We start from the raw sequence: 20,230 nt of genomic DNA, 5'->3' as shown, positions 1-20,230 counted from the left end.
TAGAACTGATCAGACTTCCTCTTTAAATATTTTTTTTTTTTAGAATTCTCATTAAATGTTTCTATTTTGCCTCTGTCTTGGAAGCTTTGTGGTACTAGGAGGAAGGGAAACACTATGCATTGGTAAAATGTAACTGTGTGCAGAGCTAAATATGAAGAATGTTTGTTGGGGGAGAAAACAGCAGTAGCTGGTAACTAAAACTGCATGTGTTGTGAAATGGTGAACTGCAGAAAGCCTACATAGCCAAAATGTTACTATCCAAATTGGCATTTGGCCATCACGTAGACGTTACTACACCTGCTTCTCCAAGCACTGCTCTGTTATCTGTTATTTCAAAAATAGAAGCTCCAACAGTACAAGACTTCTTTATGCTACACTGGTTTACTGGTAGGCAGTGGAGTGCCGGTGTGGCACGTACTGGAATTGCTAACATTTTTTCCTGCATAACCAGTTGTTCTCTGGTGATACTGCAATCAAGTAGGGAGCCTGCTTGCTTTACAAGGACTGTGTCACAGAGGCAAATAGGATGTTGAATAAGATCAGGAAGCTGCTGCTCTTTTCCCTTTTATTTTTTTAATTTTCTAAGGTGCATCTGCAGGTCAGTTTCTATGTTTAGCATCAGCTGAAGTAATGCACCTAAGTGACTGTATTAATGGTTGTCCTTGATCCACTGCTAGGTACTTCTGCTTCTTGTGGAGTAGGTGCCTGGTAATTGGTAAGCATATGATTTTTGGGGAGAAAAACTTGACTAGCAAGAAATCTTTCACCAAAAAGACTACAAAAGCAATTAGTCCCATGAACTGGGTATGTTGGCAGAAAATAAAGTATGAAAGCCTGCTGTTTGAGCATCATTAAAACCTGTTGATTTGCACAATTTGGGCAAAATGTCTTTTACTCCATAGAAGCTCGGATGATGACATAGAAGATAGCTGGATAAGCTGAGTAAGTATGTATGACCTGGTTCCAGGGCTGAATTTTCTGGTGGGATTTTGGGAAAGTTACAAGGAAGTTGGTATTTTTCTAAATGTATAGAAGTACTGTTCCCATTTTTTAGATTAGCATTTGTTACTGTAAAATAGGCAAAATTTACTGATACTTAATGGTTTTGCATGTGATTAAATGCAAATATCGGTTGCTGTAGTAAATTGTTCTGCTCTGCTAACCTCTCAAGTTCCTGGAGAGCACAAGGCAGGTTTCATGAGCACTGCAGCTGAACAGAAGTGCACAGGAGAAACTTTGACTCTGATAAATTTTATTGTGCACAATTCTAAGTAGTATTTACAGGGAGAAGGGAGGGGGGATTTAGCCCCAGGTTTGTGGTGATAAAGGCTCTGGCTAGGAAATTTGATTTTTAAGCTCTGAACTAGTTATCTGGGGTCTGCTGTTTTAGAATATCTGGTGCTGTTAATCCTGGTGATTGCTATACATTTTTTTAACCATCTTAGCTTTATATTGACTGTTACTGGGGCCTGGACATTCATTGTGCTAAAAGTTCATTACAGGAGCATCCGCAAGAGAAAAGCGGAGTGTAAAACAGCACAGGTTTAAATATTGGCTTGATAATGTGTAGATTTTGTGAAGCAGCAGATCTTTAATTCTGACAGAGTCAAGTCCGCCTATCTTTGAGTGACAGGAATGGAAGAACTTGAGGATGCTTAGGAAGAAAGGAATTGATGAGTCTGATTTAAAAGTCAGAGTGCCGATGTAAAAATGGCACAGAGAAGAAAGAACACTGAGGTTTTCTTGTTTCTGAAAAGACGCTGGAAGAATCTTTTCTAGTAACAGATTGCTGTCATGAAATGACTGTTGTCTTCCATTTGGCAGTTATCACTCCTGGTTTTTGTTAGAATATTTAATGAATCTAGCTGAAAATGGGTAATTAAAAGAAGGCAGGAGAGACTCACAGGAGAGCTGTGTTTCTCTGCGAGGCTGTGAATTTGCCACTTCTTTGAAAGCAGATGCTAAAGTGCGTACAAATTCAGTCTGTTGTAATAAAGCTCAGTGTTGGGAGCAGTTACAAAATTGGTATGTGTTTTCTCCACTTAGCTGGGGGTGGAGGAGAAATAGAGGTTACAGTGTCACTTATCCAAGTAGAATTTCTTCCTATTTGTGATTCACAAGACATGTCAGTGCAGAGGAAGTGCCTATTCTTTTGATTTTTAAATCAAAAGAAAATACTGCTTTTCTTCTTTAAATCTGTGGAAATGATTCGAGTAACTCAAAAACCATGAAATATTTCCAGTGAATAAAAGAGGACTGTCCAAGCAGGATGTGTGGTCTCCTGGAGAACACGGGCCATGACATTTCTTCACTTGGCTTCTGCATAGAGCCCTTCAGTGTTTGAGATATTGCATATCTCTGAGAGAAGCCCAGTCTTATTTAATAACTTTCTTTGTTTTTCTACAGTGCTTGAGCATATTAATACAAGTATATAAGGGAAGGAGAAATCCTACTGCCAGCTGAGTCATCTTCATATAATGCTGGCTGATCAAATATTCATATACTTGACGGATGCATTCATCTGCAGTCAGTCCTTTTCAGGAATGCTAGACCAGTTCGTTGGTACTAATCACTTTTGTATCAGGACATCTCTGCCGTTCTTGTCCTCCATCCTGCCTTTCTGCCCTCTCATCCCCTTGCTGTTGGAGACCCTCAGATCACTGCCAGAACTACGCTAACGCTTCTGGGTGGGAAGAAGTGAGGCATCCAGTTTGTCTGCTTGCATGCTTGCAAGGCCTTATCCGTTCCAGCTCCCATGTAATCCTCTCGGATGCTGGCTCTGGTGCTCTGAGGGAGAGACTATGTTCAGATTTCCAGGGATCTTTGAAGAACAGTGTGAAAATGGCTTTAACTTTGTCTGCTTTAATAAGATTTCGGTTACAAGCATCTGCTCTTTGTTGAGACAGTTCAGCTTTTTCTTTGTTCTCCTCCATTAGCATTATGGGAATAATACTTCAATCTTTTTTTTATCAGCTTGTTTTCTGGATATATTTACAATTGTCCGTAAATGACATACGGAAAACGCTGTATCAATGCTACGTATTTCGCGTTTAATGGCTTGTAAGCTGTATCAAAGAATCATAGCAAACCTAGTCATTTAATGCTGTTAATCTTTGAAAACATACAGTTCTTTGTAAAACATGTAGATGACATAGCCCTTACTTGGAGACTGAAATGTAAATAAAATTGCAATAAGTAGGTGGAAGAGAATGGAAGGCAAGAATGGAAAAAGAACCCAAGAAAACCAAAGAAACCACAAAACAGAAGCACACCACATGAAAGAAAGTGAAGTAGTTAGTTGAATTAAATCAGTGGTAGGATTAGTTACCTGAGTAGTTCCAGGGCCAAGCCCTATAGATATCAAAGTTTTTGAGTGGTTTGCTTTGAATTTTTTAATCTAGGCTTCCTAGTATTAGTCTCCAAAGGATTAATTCCATTTTAGCAAACCCTTTAATTCTTCTAGATCATGTAGATAATTGCCTTTAGCAGAATTTACGTATACTTTTGTTTCAAGATCCTTAGATTGGAAATACCTTTTTTGTTAAATTATAGTGTGTATAGCTGATCAGCTGCGAAAACCTGGAAGTGTGAAATTTTAGGTGAGCTTTGCAGTTTGGTTACAGTTTAGGGTTAGTCTTGTTTCGTTGTATGTCTGTACAGTGATAACTGTATTTTCCACAACTACCGCCTGAGATGTTTAAGGAAAACTTAATTGGTGCCATTGATTTTTGTCTTGACTGTTCTGGTTTGTGCCCCTCAGTAATTATTCCCTGCTTTGTGAGTAGCTGAGCTCTGCCTGGTGTAAGAGTGGAGATGTTGGAGATGGGTGGAACAGGCAGCACCTTGGGTCAAAAGCCACCGCGCTCCTTCTCAGATAAATAATCCCAGCTCATGAGTCAGAGGTTTAGGTCCCGCGTAGGTGCGGCTCATGGCAATTAGTGCTGCGGCAGGGTGGCCTTAAACTATTGCGTGGTGCAATAGGTATGTAGAGGTGAGGGAAGTACATCAGAAAGCTGATTTAGTGTTTGATGAGGAGTCAGGGTAAGAGCAGTGCTCAAGGCTGAGGTGTCAGAGATGCGCCAACAAAGGGGTGAGAGTACTAAAAGGATAACACAGTGCTTCTGAACAAAAAAGCTTTGAAAACTGTTGGAGAGCAGCAAAATTGCTTCCTCCAGGCTTGTAAACCCTCAGTCTCCTAGTGCAGAGCCAAGGGTGGTGAGGATGGTTATGTGATGGCCTTGGGAGGTGAGCCAGAATGCGTTGGCTCGCTGAATTTTCAGCCTCAGTAATAAGGCAAGGCTCTCCAGTTTGGAAGTAACTGAAATCTTAGAAACAGCTATGAAAGCACAAAACTTGTGGGACTGAATAACTAGTGTTAATATTTGCACTTGGGTTTTTTTAAAGTTTCCCAGGGAATCAGAGGAGACTCTTCTTCAAGCACAGTTTCTGTAGTGGTTGACACATACTTGCTTTACCTCAAGTCTTTATATAAAAAGATGTTTTGTTTAGGTACATAGATATCATAAAATATTTCTTGTTTTTTTGTAACAACCCTTATAGGAGTAGTTTTAGGGAGTGGTTTATTTCTTCTTTCAGCTTTTGAGTGTAGGGTATCCAAAGTGAAACTGCAGGCTTTTTGCAACAGTAAAAGGGTTGTCAAAGTTTTAATGTCACCTAGTTAAATGGTGTGAGGAGTATGCTCATCTGCCTTAGCTCTGCTGTATTATAAAATACACAGTACGATGTGTGCAGCTGAAATAATACCACAGCAGGAGAGAGATGAGATGGAAGCTGGGGGTGAAGATAATGAATTCCTCACTCCAGAAGATACTCTAGACTGAGCTTCTCTGTGAAAGTAACAGAATTTTCTCTGCTATCTCAGGTTATTTAAATGTACCTCAGTGACTGGCTATATGGATTTTTGTACACCAGTTACAGTAAAGAGTATATAATAGAATGTAGCTGACTGAATTTTTGTGAATTATTGATGCTGTGGTCAATGAAGGTAGTTCTTAGTGGCCAGGAAGGTTTCTTGTCTTTGATAAATAAAGCTGAAGACTTCTGTATTCCATATCTGTTTGCTACAGAGCATCTTAATTAAATGCAGAATACTTTGTTAAAGTTAACTCCAGTGCTCAATTTTTAAAATAACTGGACTGAGAGATTCATTTTAGTATGCCATCTACCTGTTGTGTCTTGGGACTCAATGGTGTAAATCAAGATTGCGCTAAGAAAGCACTTTGGGAGAAGCAAGAAGCTATGAAGAGTAGAGAGCATGCGTGTGTCCTCAAAAGCATAACCTTGTGTGACACAGTGCTGGCTTCAGAAGGCTAGCTGCTTTCTAAGGTTGCCAAGGCAAAGAAAATAATGGGGGGTGGGAATTAAGTTTGAGTATATCCATGTATTTAACTCCTATTTCAACTGTTACGAACTTCCTGTCTCTCAGTTCACGTTGATTTTGGATTGCATTTGCTCGTGTGATTAGGGAGACAAACCCTGACATTTAGGGAGGTTTATTTAGGGCTTCATTTAGGAAAGTGCTCCCTTCCTCTCGTTGCGTGAATGCACGCTGAGTATTGGCGGTTACTCACCTTGTGTCATAAAGTAGTGGAATGATAAAAGTAGGTGTTCAAACAGAAGGCTCAGCCACATCATGGCTCATTTTTGTTGGATGTCCTGCAAGAGTCTGGTGTTCCTTGTCAGTGGCCTGCTTGCTAACTTTCACTCGATATGAAAGAATTGGTGATTGTGGAGGCAAAGTTATTCTGCTCTCGTATATCAGCGTGCCAATGGCACAAGTTCCTGCTTAAATTTCAGTGCACACTTGATGAAAACTGTTTCCTCATTCCCTGCTGGCTCGGGGGGAGGGGGGTAACAACAAACCCTCAGTCAGGCAGAAGCAACTGTTCCAAGTCTGTCTGTTTATACACAAAACTGCTCGTACATGTGGTAGACAAATGAGCAACCTAACATAAACCAAACACCAAAATTTAGTGTTGTAGGTTACTGTGGTAGTGAAAAGCTGTGTTTGTAAATACAGTGGAGTTCTCAGTACAAGAGAAGACAAAGGAAGCTTTACTTTGTAGCTCCTTCAAAAAAAAAAAAAAAAAGATCTGCAAGCACAGATTGCATATTTTCTGCCCATTCTGTGTTTTGTATCACCTCTCTTTGCTGCTGTTCAGCTAGCTGGGGAGAGAGATCTTCCAGAAAGCTTGTTTGCAGAAGTCTGTCCTGGCTGATAATGCATACTATCTATTTTTTTTAATGCTTTTTATGGTTCCCTTCTCTTCTGACTCTTATTTCTGAAAAATGCCTGAAAAATTAGAATGGATAGGTGCAGTCTGATTGCAGTTGTCACATGAGCTGTGCTGTGAGATGGTTAACGAGAGCGGTTGTGAGGACAGAGCCTGGGTATCAGCGGATGGATGGACCGCAGGCCAGGCTTGCCCAGCTGTGGCACAGCTGGGCGGGCGGGAGCGTGCTGGGAAGGTGGCTCAGCAATTTGTGGTGCCAGGCAAGCACGGGGATGCACTACCATGGCGTGGAATCCTCCACCAAAATGAGGGTTGAAGGGGGAGAACTCGCTTGTAGTGGTGAAGCTGGGGGGAAAAAGGTGGGGAATGGATTTTCTGTTTGAGAATGCTTGGTTTTGCTCTGAGTCCTGAGCAGGTTTACTTTGGTTAGGGAAGGTGTTTCCCGCTTTGAAACATGACATCTTCAGGAGCCTGTTTTTAAGACATATGAACACAAGGTAATTTAAGGTTGTATCTGAAGAAGGAGCAATTTTTTAGAGGAACTGGTATTGTTTGGATTTTATTTAAAAAGAAACAGCCAACCCCACCTCAAAGCTACTCTGTGTGGATTGGCATGATTCAGTTAATTTAAACTGTATTTATGTTACAGTTTGTGCCAGAGCATGCCATGGAATAGCCTTCCTTTACCCTGGTTGTTCAGGGCAACCGTGAAGTGACTTCACTGCTCAGCAGTGTGCACATGACCTGCTTTTGTCATGGTTGCTGGAGCTCACCAGTGATGCTTAATATCCTTGTTAGGACTTGGTTGAACTTTGAGCACAGTTCTCAGTATTTGATAACAGATTGCTGATTATCATGAGACAGTAATCCAGAAGCAGTTGTAGTGATTCATGCTTCAGTATAATTAAGTTATTGCAGTGCAAATGATTGTCCTGAGAAGTGCCCACAAGTTGCTTCTGCTTGATCCATTTATTTTTATGAAGAGAAGAGCTGGTACATCATTGAATTAGCACTACGGTCACCTAGTGCAGCAGCCTTGTAGTATTGTGATATTTGCAAATAATGAACTTCCAAAATAGCCTTTTAGAGGGCATTTTCAAGAGTCATAGGTTCATTCTGTAACTCCGGTATTAGGTAGCCTGTATTGGTTAGCACTGGGGTTTCTCCATGGCATAACCAAATAACTGCCTGGTGTGGCAGCAGAATAATAGTGATATAAAACTGTGGCAGATTCCTTGATTAAATTTCACTGGCAGCTGTTGAAATTATTTTGAGTGTGAACACATTGGTGGAATTACTTGTCTGTTCCTGTGACAGTGTGCTGGGATATATGCCAAAAAATTTTGGTTTTTTTTTTTTTAGCTTCATAAGCCAGAATACTATGCAGACTGGTTTTGGCTCTTACGACAATGAAAATGTGAAGTCAGAGCGTGCTATACCTAAACTTGAATCACATAGTACTTGTAGACTTGGGACAGGAAGGAGGTAGAAGAGAACAAAGACATCACATAATTTAAAGAATCAGTGTCTATTGTGCTCAGTAAAACAGTGAAGAATTTTAGACCTATTTTTGTGTGAATTCAAGGAAACGGCAGTGACAAACTGGCACAGGGACTCTTGCTGTGTGCAAGGGTTTCCTGTGAATCTTGAAATAATTCTGATTTTTCTCATTTGCCAGTTGATGTTATGGTTAACACCAAAAATCCTTAATCTAATGTCTTGTTCTCAATTTAGTGTTGGTATTTAGGCTGAAAATGTGCTGTGATTTCTGTGGTATTTTGGCTGACATGCCGGAGTGGTACTTGAAGCACAATGTGAAATTCAGTATTTTGTTCTGATACTGTAAATTACTTGCAATAATCCAAACTTCTCATGCTGAGGTTTTTTTAACATGAAAGTCCTACAAAGTAAACTCTTGTTCAAGATATGCAATCTGCATGTGGGGTTTTGGCTTGATTGAGAATATTTGGTTTTCCTTTCTACCCCCAAAATTAGATTTTTAGATTCATACCAGGTTAAATAACCACTTTTCTGAAAATGTAGATGCATATCTTGTGGAAGAGTATAATGATGCTATAGAAAAACTTACCTGTGTTTCTTAATGAACGATCTAAATTTCTCTGGATTATGAAGTTTAGAGATAATGAAAAGGGAACGAATAGTATGTTGTGACAAATGGGTTTGTAGCAACAGGAAGAAACAGACTTGAAGAATAGCCTGTGAAGATCATCCTATAACTGAGCGCATGCGTGTTCTGATAAAAATACTCTGGAAGTCAGTATTTCTTCCAAATGTGGCATGATTTATGTTGCTTCTGATGTGTGCTGGATTTAGTTTGTGTCTTGAAAATGAATTATTTCATGGTGGTGTTTCCCATGAGAGGGGAGTGCACAGCTTCAAACTCAGCCTCCTTCCAAGGACGCGTGAGCTGGTTACCTTGGCTTTCCTGGCTGTTTCTCTTTATATACCGTGTTGGAAGGAAGAAGATGACCACCAGCAGCTGCCTTAGTTTAGTAGCAGTTAAACAGTAGGTCTTGATGGCATTATGAAATGAGGTTTGTGTGGTCAAAACACTCTGCCTAGATAGTTACTGTGACTGTTTTTGAAGACTGGTTTGTTGCTGTTTCCATTTCCATGCTGTTCTATATGCTTTCCAGTTTAGGTAAGGGATATTGGGACAGCAAATACCATAGAACTTCAAAACTGAAAAATGTATGGTGAGGTTAACTTCACTAATTCAATAAGCCTGGAAAAAGAACTGGCCTCATTAATGAATATGTGTTTAGGACCTTTGAGGATTGGCACAGATGCTGTAACGTTGGCCGTGAACGTTGCAGGGCTTCAGCTGTATGACACGTCTGTAGTCCCTGCAGCAACATTCCACTAGCGCTTTTGACTGAGTGAGGAGAGTGTAAAAATAGCAATGGTAAACTTTCCATCTGTATCACTCAGAGCTGAAGCCAGGCGGGGGATATTGGTATCTCATGCTCGTATTTAAAGATGTTTTATCATAAAACATAGTTTGTACATAGTGCTGTCAGCCAGAAAGCTGTGAGTATTTTACAAAGGCAATTGATACCGTTGTCCGTGTTATATGAGGAAACTGGTGTGGGGCATGGCCCAAGCCACAACCATACTGCTGAGCAGATGGAGCTAGAAGTTCCTGTGTCCGTCCTCCTGTGCTGTGCTCGCCGTCAGCAATATTCCCACTCTCCCCCATTCCACTGAGCCACTGATGTGACTGAGGTCTCTTACTACTCTGCGCAGGAGTAAGCATAAGAGTCTGAGGTGTGGATTCTTAACAGCCAACTTCTGTGCACCATAGTTCATGCAGAATTGCTGGTAAACCTAATTTGTAGAAATTGAGGCAGTAGCACGGGGCAAACCCCCCTCCCTGTGTTACTGTTAGCTGTGGAGTGTGTTGGTGCGTTAGCTAGCCCTGCCTTGAGTTGGTGAAGTTGTAGGTGCAGACAGCTGTACTGCTTGTGAAGGTAGCTGGGGTTTGTTTCCGCAAGTGTAAGAAATGTAATCTGAAAGCTACTCACGGGTTACTGAAAGTAGACTAGGCTGGAGAACTTTGCTATCTGACAAGTGTTTGTGGGTAAGGGGGAGCAGAAGTGCTTGCATCATATTGAACAGTAGCTTTGCACTTCTCAGTAGCTGACTTCCCTTGGGGGGGAAAAGCATGCCTGCCTCTTATTATTTTTTTTCTCCCCTTGTCAAATCAGTGTTTTGCGTATGCCCACAGTAACTGTTTGAATTCCTTCCTACTTTGCTTTTGCTGAGGGCTGATTTCCACATTGTGGTGTTGCTCTGCTTGTTCTGAGCTCTCTGATGGGCTCCAGAGGAGAAATGCAGGAGCATACCCATAAATTTAACTTGGGTCTCCCGCTCCCTCAGACGGAGCTCTGTTTCCACAGAGACCAAAGCTCGTGTGTTTCGAGGATGGTATTTTTAGGACCTGCTGTTCAGCTGGCGGAAGGACTTGCGTCCTTAATAGGAGAGCAGATTGTAACAGGATTCCACTTTTCTCAGAATGTCTTTTGCCTTTTTCTATCACGTTCTTTCCTTTTTCTGTGCCACTTAGTTTCCCTTTCATTGCCTCCTACTTATCTATGTCTGCTCTTCCTCTCTTCTGTTTCACTTTCTGTATAGCTATTCCTGTTGCACAAGAATCTCGTACCACAAGGGAGTTTGCAGCGAGTGGGGCAGGGGCCCAGCCTTTGCTGAAAGGATACTGTATTTTAAAGATGAAACCCCCAGGTCGTTGTGTAACTCAGGTGAATGGTGCTTGCTGAGTCACCAGCTGGGCAGCGTTTGTGAAGAACGGAGTATGATGGAGCCAAGCCCTGGCCTTCAGCTCCAAGAACCTCGTGCGTGTCAGTTATTCATGGCCCTTGCTTATGAGTTGTCATACGTCCTTTGGCCTCACAATAAATAAATTTTACATGTAGCTGTTTCCGCTGATGTTTGCGTCAAGCTTGATGTCTCACCTTCTGACAGATGGCCTAATGGTAGAGGGCTTAAAAAGGTAAATCTTTTATGGTAACTATTCTGTATTGGAAAGTTGGACTCTCCCTAACTAAAACAGTCGAAGAGACTCTTTTAGTTGTCTTGTCAGTAGGAATACAAAGCAGAAAAGACGTTTGACCTAATGACAGGCTACAAGTGCACTAACTCATTGTCCTAATAGTTTAAGATTTTTTTTTTTAAAATTGTCGCGTTGCCTTTCTGTGGTGTTAGATACTGAATAGTTGTAGCATTTATTTAGTGATAACGGGCTACTTTACATTTAGAGATCTCTCTGGGTTTTTTTAATGATGCTATAGACTGAATCCAGCTTCAACTGGCATATTATGAAACTGAGATTTTTTTTCTAGAGTATCTGTTGCCACTGCAGCAAGGTGCTCCACTTACAATATGAGCTGTTTTCAAGAATATTTCAAAATAATGTCAAAAGGCATGAATCCAAAGCAGATAAATGTTGAAGAGAATGGCTATACTAAGGCCATTGTACCTGTTGAAGGAACTATTTTGCTAGCCTGTGCTGTCCTGTTATCTTGTGATTCTCATTCAAACATCTGTTTCCATATTCTGCTTAGATTGTAAACCTTTTAGAAAGGTGACCTTCCGTTTATTGTGATACTGGAGTTCAGGATGGTATTGCAAAACCTATCAGCATTAATATCATTCCATGCCTAGCTAAGGGCCCCGTAGCAGATCGTGTTCCAGTCCCATTTTCTTGTATTCGCTGATGTTGATGCATTTCTGCCTGTCTTCAGTATGATGGAGCAGCTGGTAGATCAACAGATTGGGTGCATGTGCTGCCTGCAAAGGTACCTACCTCCAACTCTGCCCACCTAACAGCCGGAATGAAATCTGCGAGGACCAGGCTTTGCTCCAGGATCCTGTTAACATGCATACCAAAATCAGCTAGGCTCCACTGTGTGCTGGACTATTTCTAGCAGTAAGGGAGAAAAAAAACTCTCCTAAAAGAGCTTCACCACATCTCTTTAAAAACATCAGGCCGTGGCTGTGGTGATAGACCACCAACATGAGCTGCTGCTTGGTTACCAAGAGGATAAAATTTTACTCCAGGGAGATATTTTTGTACAGTTGCTTATTCATATTGCAGTAGATGCCAAAAGCACCCTTATGCTCAGCAGTATGGAAATAGGAAGAAAATTCCAGTTTCACAGAGGCTACAATCCGGGCTAGTTTTACTTTATTGTAAAAGCAGGCAATCTTGACAGCCTGCAGTTGGATGATTAGTACCAGATTATTCTTCTATTGTAATTTTAATTATTAATTAATTATTCTTCCATTGTAATTTTATCTCTTTTGCACATACCCAGTCATTTAGCTGCTTGAAAGAGAGCTACGATCCAGGCCTGCCATACACCTCGCTGTCAGCTTGGCAAGGAAGTTGAAACCTTCCAAGTGTACACTGGGTATAGCCTAAACTGTAGGTTTTGATTTTCATTGTCACAGCAGTGACGGGAGGACTGTAGATCACGTAGACTGGCAAAAAGACCTGTTCTGCACAAATTATTTTCCACTAAAGAGATGTTCTCTTCTGCACTTCTTTATTCTTTGTACAGCTTGCAGCAGGAAGTGGAGTTATACCTAGAAATCTTATGGGTAAATATTTTGTAATTAACTTGGTAACAGCTTTGATTTGCAGCTTTCCTAACGAGTTGTGGTGACCAAATACTATTGTGCTCTTCACTTCTTCCTAGCCACTGCCGCCTCCTCCTGTGCTTCTTCCAAATTCCTTAATATTTTGCACACGTTAAGTAACAATCTAATTAGTATCATCCTCGACTCTTTTGCAGCTGTGAAACAGCACACAGGCTAGGACAGTTTCATGGACTGGGTGGGAATACTGAGGAGCCATCCAGGGCTCCCTATGAAGCCTGAGTTTTGAGGAATCATGTATCTTTATGGTTACAGAAATAAGCTTGAAGTATTTTAAACTGGACTAGAAAATAAGGAATAATTTACACTGATCAGAAATTGGAAAAATAAACAGAACTATCAATTTTTTATTCTCTTTGGTGTCTTTAGCTACGCTAACAAGGCAGTTCGGTCTTTTTGTTCTAGCTGCATGGAAAGAAAGGTGGGCAGAGGAGCCAACTGTCTTGTTTAATGGTGGAAAGGTTGTTAGTCTCCAGAATATCTAACTGAAATTCCTGAGTGATTCTGCATAGGGGGGAAGTCTAACTTATAATTTGCTGTGCCTCGGAGTGAAAGATAAGTGTCGTTCATGAAAGATGAACGAACAAACTGACATTCCTTTGTGGATAGCTCTCTTTAGCCTGTGTGATATTTTGATTATTTGCTTTACTGGACTGTTTTAAAGTTTAGACTTGTAAATTCTTGTCTCCTAGGAATAGATTTTAAAGAGCTACAATGGGTAGGAGGGATGCTTTGGGTTTTACACCCCCCCCTTTTGTTATTTTGTTGTTGTTTAGTTTGTGTTTTGCTTTCGTGATGTGAAATGTGTTCTTTTTAAAAGGATGTTTCTTTTCTCTGCAGGTATGGTGTTAGTCCTGAGAACATTATTCTGTATGGTCAGAGCATTGGTACTGTCCCTACAGTAGACCTGGCATCTCGGTACGAGTGTGCGGCAGTAATCCTTCATTCTCCCTTGATGTCTGGATTACGGGTAGCTTTTCCTGACACTAGGAAAACCTATTGCTTTGATGCTTTTCCCAGGTATGTATCAATGCTGCAAAGAGGCTTGTTCCATACTCTTTAGGTGTTTAAAAGGGACTAGTTGTGTAACTTTCCAGGGAACTTTGTTGCATTGTCACCTGCATTTTAAACTTCAGATATGCACGCTTTCTAAATGCAAGCAGAGATTCGCCGTGTAGGAAAGAAGCTGGTGTCAGTCTCAAACTGACATGATAGTCAGCTCAATAAGCAAATAAAGTCGGAGAGTTTACAACTAATTTTTCTCCTGTTTTTTGTGTTATGGGTTGTTAATATCAGAATTTTTATGCTGTCAAGTTTGGAGTAGCAGCTTAAAAACTGATAATGCACTATTAAGTCCTTCAGGCTAATGACTAACAAAGTAGTAATTGTACACACAACATCTTAGTCAGCTTTGATTTAGAAGGTAATATGATATGAAATGGATGTGCTGTTTTCAAGCTGCTTGTTAAAATATTGCTATTGTTTTACTAGATCAACAGAGAAAAAGGTATAGATAATCGCTGCTTTGAAAGGGAGAAACCAAGAGTGTGTAATCTCAAGAGAATGCATTTAGTATTTCTTTGTTTTTGGTCCCTATTAGTAAAAACACTTCTGCATCCTTGGTGTGTTGTCCACATAAAATCACGAAAGATACCAAGACTTGTGTTTGTTCCTCCCTGATGGAGATCATGTAAGATCCTAATGTCGATCATGTAAGATCCTAATGTCTGTGACCAAAGTGAAGTAAGTTACTGTCCCTCTTTTTGAAGATTTTGAGCTTGTTTTAAGAAGCTCTAGAATATTTTATGTACAGAAAGCTAATACACCTGGTTTCAAGATAAAACAGTTGCCTGTATAGCCTAGTGTTTCATTTGAAAAGCAATTACAACAGACCTAAATCAGAGTATCCAAATATTTGGGAATAGTAGAGGTCCTGGGAATAGCAGATGTTCTGGGAATCTTTTAAAACTTCTCATTTGAGCCAGTTTAAACTATGGGAGAATGTGAGAGGGGAAGTCAGTCTCTTTATAGCAGCACATATAGATCTGGAGGGGGGTGAGGGCAGACCCAGATTAAAAGCTCAAGTGGTCCATGGAAGGGAGAAGACAAAGCAGAGATTTGCTGAAGTCTTGTGCAAAGCTTGGCTTTGCTTCAGGAGGTCATGTTTGCAGTAAGTGTAGTAGGGGATATTCATAGCATTTGTTATGTTTGTTTTATGTTGGTTACAACAGATTAAAATTAGAAGATGGGGGAGGCTGTAGATATAAATCTGTAGGCCAAAACAGCTAGCAGTAGTAGTGACCAAGTAATAGTCCCTCTCATAGTATCCATGTCTAGTCCCCATGTTTAGAATTCTTCCAAATAAGTTATTAATTAAGTAATGACATTGTTGAAGGTGCAGTCAGAATTTGAAACACTTAAACTCCAACTCAGTCATCATCCTCAAGCCTGAAATCCAATATTTACAAATGCTTCTGCTAGAGGGAAGAAAACAAAGCCTTAAAAATAGCTCTGATTACAAAAGTAACAGTGATTAGCTGATATCAGCCAAATCAAATAACAGCTTAAAAAAGAAAAAGTGGGAGGGGGAAACAGTGACAACAGATGTACTGGAGCACTTGAGTATTTTGTTCTTGCCCTACTGAGCTGTTCACTGCTGTCAGTCTGACTGCACTGACACTGTAAGGAGTGAAAACAAACAGCAGTGCGCTTCTGTGAATGTGTGCGGCTCAACTGTCTGTCTTCACGGCGGGAAACAAATAGTTCTGTGTGCACCTACGGTGAATCGCTATTGTGTGCATTTTATGTTAGGACTCCATGAGGATTTGGTCTCTGTAGATTTTTCTAGCTGCAGAGCGGTGTGGCTAAGAATACTAAGTGAATCTAATGTGCAGTTTAAATACTGCCTTGTGAGTTGCTGAGTTGGCAATGGGATGCTTTCCAATTTTCTGCAAAATACAAATATTATCTAGCTTAATGGTCTGTGAATATATGTGGAAAAAATAGTTTCTTCGCTGAATACTGAAGTGAAAGGGGTTTTCCTGGTTTCATACAATAAAAGTGAACTTAGTATCTAGCCACTAAAATTTTATGTAAACATCTCTGTAGCTGTACGTAGCTGACATGTCTGTCGCATCATGGAACTTGGGGACAGACCCTTCACGGGCTTAAGACTTCAGTTTATATAGCATATTGATTATAAAGTACTTGTATTTGACTATGGTATTAATTTGGGGATGAAAATTAAAGAAATAAATCTGCATTTTTCTGATCTCTCATGTTCTTGGGATATTTTTCTGTATTCAGCATAGTTGCACACAACTCAAGTTCCAGACAGGAAAAGTGAAAGAGGCTGCATTTTAAATTTAAATAACACTCTTCCTCTGTAAATGACATGAAGCCTGTTTTTTTGGAGAAGTACAGAGACAGAAATGTGTTTACACTCAGCTGTTTACTGGAATACCAATGATGGTTCTCCAGAATCCTAAGTGCTGAGATTTGTATGCACAAGGATTAGTGCTACATCTTTATTTTTAATTATATTTTCATAAAGCTTCTGTAAACCTGTTTTTAAGTCACTGTATGTTGGGATTCATACTTTTTAATCATTTAAAGCAGTCTTGATGACTTTATAAAATCTCTAGTTTACCAAAATTGCATGCTTTCTTGTTCTTCAGGAGCAGGAAAATTCGAACACCTTTTATTAGATAGCGTACAGAAATAGACTTGTCCTTCTGTCAAATCAAATACTACTGATACCCATTTTTCCACCTACTTCATCCCAGTCCTGAGCCAGTTCCTCCATTTGTTGATGTTAGTGGAGCTGGTAGGAAGCTGAGAGCTCATTACTGCTCTGTGCCTATGTACTCATTTGGGATTACTGGGGTAACTGCCAACGTGAAAAGGCTGTCTGGAAATCAAGGTTGGTGCCTGCGTGAAGGCAAGCAGAGAAAGCTGCTGTTCACCACTTTGAAGTTTGTGTGCTACCAGTATGCTGATTAATTGGGGTTGTCTGGCCTGAACTTGGAGGTGTGAAGGTGCCTTTGTCACTCTTCCCTTTCCTCTGAACCTGTTTTCCTGTGAGAGGTGGCCACTAGCTGTATGGGTCTGCAAAATGTAGCTGGAACAAAAGGAAGAAAAAATACTTTAAGGCCGCTTTGCAGAAGAAGTTAGCTGCGTGACATAAAATCCTGTGTTTCTTCTGGTTTGCAGTTAAATATCCTTGTGTGATACTCTTCTCCCACAGTTTTCTTTCTTGCCATTTGAATGTAGACAAATCAGTAGAAGGAACAGCTGAATCTGCTTTAATTTGGGAATTTAAAGATGGATTAAGACAGGTTCAAACCTCATGAGCTGAGGCTTTTTTTTGCATGAGTCTTATGGCTGGAATGTAGTTAATTAGTTCCTGATCTGTTAAATTGGAAAGTGATAATGTGTAAAGTGAAGAGTCCACACTGGCACCACGTCCAGTGGGATCTTCTTTGCTGCTTAATGTTTTTTGTGAGAGATATACACAATGTTGGGGGGTGGGGGGGTGGGGCTGGTGCCAAACATCATTTGCGTGCTGCCCATTTCAGCTTCTTGTTGTCGGAACTGGTGGGATGATGGTGATGGCAGCTCAGGTTCCTGTTTGCACATGCCTCCTGGGAGTGAGCCTTGTTCCATAGCACTTGAGCGCAATTCCAACGTTTTGCTGCCATTTAAACGCACGTGGTGGAAACTGGATCATGTGTTGATGGTCAAGCTTACTTTCCTTGATGGCATGAAAGTTAAAGCCCCAAGCTGAGCTCTGTTTTTCTTTTCCACCCCCCCAGCATTGACAAGATATCCAAGGTGACCTCTCCTGTGTTGGTAATCCATGGTACCGAAGACGAGGTAATCGATTTCTCCCACGGCCTGGCCATGTACGAGCGATGTCCACGAGCGGTTGAGCCCCTCTGGGTGGAAGGGGCTGGGCATAATGACATAGAGCTTTATGCACAGTACTTAGAGAGACTAAAACAGTTCATATCTCATGAACTTCCCAACTCCTGAAGAAGCCTACCTGATTTTACCTCAGTTACTGTGAACGGAAGAAATTACCTGGTTTTGCACATGCTTTAACTGGATAGCTGTAATAGCTTTATACTATGAAGAAACACCCTGTCTTTAGGGTGTTCTAATCAAACATCTGATGAAATTTGTCTTTTATATCTGGAAATTATTCTACTAATGCACACAAATATGGTCAACTACTGTAACTCCAACAATTTTTAGCTTCGTTGCCCTGAAGGAAGTGGGAATACTAGCTGCTTATGGGGACACTTTTTACCTAGTGCTGTATTAATCGAAGATCAGTTTTTTGTCTTGCGTCAGATCGTTTATAATTCTGCCCTACAAAGACTTTTTTTCCCAAGTGCTCTCAGTGTGGAGAACACAACCGTTACGAGCTACAGCTTGTTCTGAACAATCAGTCATGGGTTCAATCTAAGGGAGTACTTTCTCTGTGAAGTTTCTAGCTGTGGTGTTGTAACTGGGAAGTTATTGTGATGAAGTTCCCCCTCCTCTCTTCTAGTGTTCTTTTGTTAACTTGCTGATCTTCCTGAGTAAATTATTTAAACATACTTTTTCCTGAAAATAAACAAACTACTATATGGGGCTAAACTCCGTAACAACCTCTCCATTACCTGTATAAACATAACTGGAATATTCTTAAAGGAACTAGGGACAAAATTGCTTTTGTTTAAAAATAAATGTGTAAATTTACTACTAGAAAACTCATTTTAATATTCAGATGGTCTGAATAATAGCCATAACAGACATTTCCTTCTGTAAAGCATTCCTGTAGACTTTTTAAAAGTACTGTACATATTTGAATTTACATTATGCATAGATTCTTAATTGGTAGTTTTAATTTAAGTCTAGTTACAATAAACTGCAAAATTCTGGTTTGTATATGATTGAATACATTTTGTTAAAATACATTTTTATCCCTATATTATTTTGCTATTAAAGTTTTATAAAGTTTCCAGGACAAAAAAAAAATTTACACATTTTATGTTTTGATGAATTTATGTACCTAAATTTTCATTGAGCTGATCTTTTTAGTTTAGAAGTAATTTGATTCTTTGACACTGGAATCGCACAGATTATGCATCAGAAATGCAAGACACTTAAAAATTGTTACACTACTAGCATAGGTCTAATTTTTCCAAATTTAAAGGCCTTAAATGTACTGTAAGCCTCAGATTGTTGTATAAATTGATCGCGATTGATTGCAGTTTGTGTCCTGTTGCTAGAATGCAACACAGTGATTGTAATGGAATAAAGGATGCATGGATTAGAGCTTGCTGAATTTTTGAATCTTATTTGGCACATAATTTTCATACACAAGGGAAGTGTGAAGTACACATTACTTCATGGAGTAACTTGAATTTCATTATTTAATTCCTTCCTTTCAAGGAAAACTCTCCTTTAGGAGAATACTTTAGTACAAAGCCACATTTCCATGAAGCTTGGTATGTAAGTCACATGTAAAAGAGATTAAATGACATTCAGCTGGTTTTAAGTAATGAAAAATCATGATTCGTTGCCTAGAAGAAATGTTTGAACATAGTTGTCATGAGTCCTTAACAGGCCTGCACTTAATTGTCAGTGCCACAAGTGTGTCTATTGTTTTTGATTATTCACTTGGCCCTATTACTGTAAAAGGAGAAAAACTGGTATTTTCACTTACAGTGGGGGGAAATGAGGACAGCCATCCTGCTCCGCATCATCTGGATCCTTAGAACTTGGATCCACCCGTCTGAGTTATCCAGTTGTGAGTTTTAAATGCCTCAGGCATCATGGCCCCCAGTTGTTCTCTTGGTGACTTATTCCAGCCAAAATGGGCATCACCTGATCATCACCTCAGGCTTGCTGCTTCCCTCCTGTATTTTAGATAAATGTTCAGATACGTGTCTCATTTCTTTTGTTTTGTACCTTCATAAATCCGCACTGGATTTTCTTCCATTTCTGCATGTGTTCTTACTGAGACTACAGCTCTGCGGAGACAAAGCTGGTGTCTATGGTATAGGTATTCAAGATAATGTTTGGAAGTGTAAGCCTGTCCGTACAGTGACTAGGGGAATTTTTACTTTAGTAGGCAATGTTGTTGTTGCTCTGAGAAGTTCAGCCTACAGTGTTTCTGCTCCTCATGACTCCTTGTAGCTACCCTTTTACGCTTTAACCCTTTCCCTATAAACTGGTTTTTTAATTACTACTTTTCTAACTCCTGCAGTTATTTTGTTACTTGTCTTTGTTTTGCCTTTTGTCAGTATTCCTCAGTTAATGACAACCCCAAATCTGAATTCAGCACTGTCGTGTATGTCCTGTGGTCTCTGCGTACGCGGCCTGAGTTCACAGTATCTGGCTGAACATGAACTTCCGCTTGTACTATCTTTTATTTGTCCAGATTCCTGCCTAACTAATTCCCAGGGGTGCCTCGCTGTTCTTCTGGCTTCTGCGCTGTCTGTTTTGGTTTGCAAAGTTCATCTACATATAACTAACGAGTACTTTGCTGTTAATTAAAATGTTAGTTAATGACCTATCAGTGATCCACTGGTATGGAACTTCCCTCTCTCAATTCAATAATTTGTTTACCTGTTTGGTCCTTCTAAATAATTTCCCTTGTAGCCCTATTCTCATCCATTAACTGAATTCTGAAATTTTTAGATTTTTCTGACATGGCCTTTGCACAAAATAAAACAAATAGTAGTAGTGAGCTTCTTTATATTTTAAGCTTGTGCCAAAGCATCACT

At 40.1% G+C, this 20,230-nt stretch overlaps 1 protein-coding gene across 1 annotated transcript in view; it reads left to right on the top strand.

Moving 5' to 3' along the window:
- Positions 1 to 18,776, top strand: part of ABHD17C (abhydrolase domain containing 17C, depalmitoylase) — a 29,645-nt gene extending 10,869 nt beyond the window's left edge. The window contains exons 2-3 of the mRNA XM_075431989.1: positions 13,293 to 13,472; positions 17,267 to 18,776. Of these exons, the coding sequence (XP_075288104.1) occupies positions 13,293 to 13,472; positions 17,267 to 17,486 (400 nt within the window). The 3' untranslated portion in view covers positions 17,487 to 18,776. The remainder of the gene's footprint in view (positions 1 to 13,292; positions 13,473 to 17,266) is intronic.
- The last annotated feature ends 1,454 nt before the right edge of the window (positions 18,777 to 20,230 follow it).

Source organism: Opisthocomus hoazin, chromosome 10, assembly GCF_030867145.1.
Source record: "Opisthocomus hoazin isolate bOpiHoa1 chromosome 10, bOpiHoa1.hap1, whole genome shotgun sequence".
Lineage (NCBI taxonomy): Eukaryota > Metazoa > Chordata > Aves > Opisthocomiformes > Opisthocomidae > Opisthocomus > Opisthocomus hoazin.
Note: the sequence above shows the minus strand (reverse complement) of the source record. Positions and strands in the feature narration are given on the sequence as shown.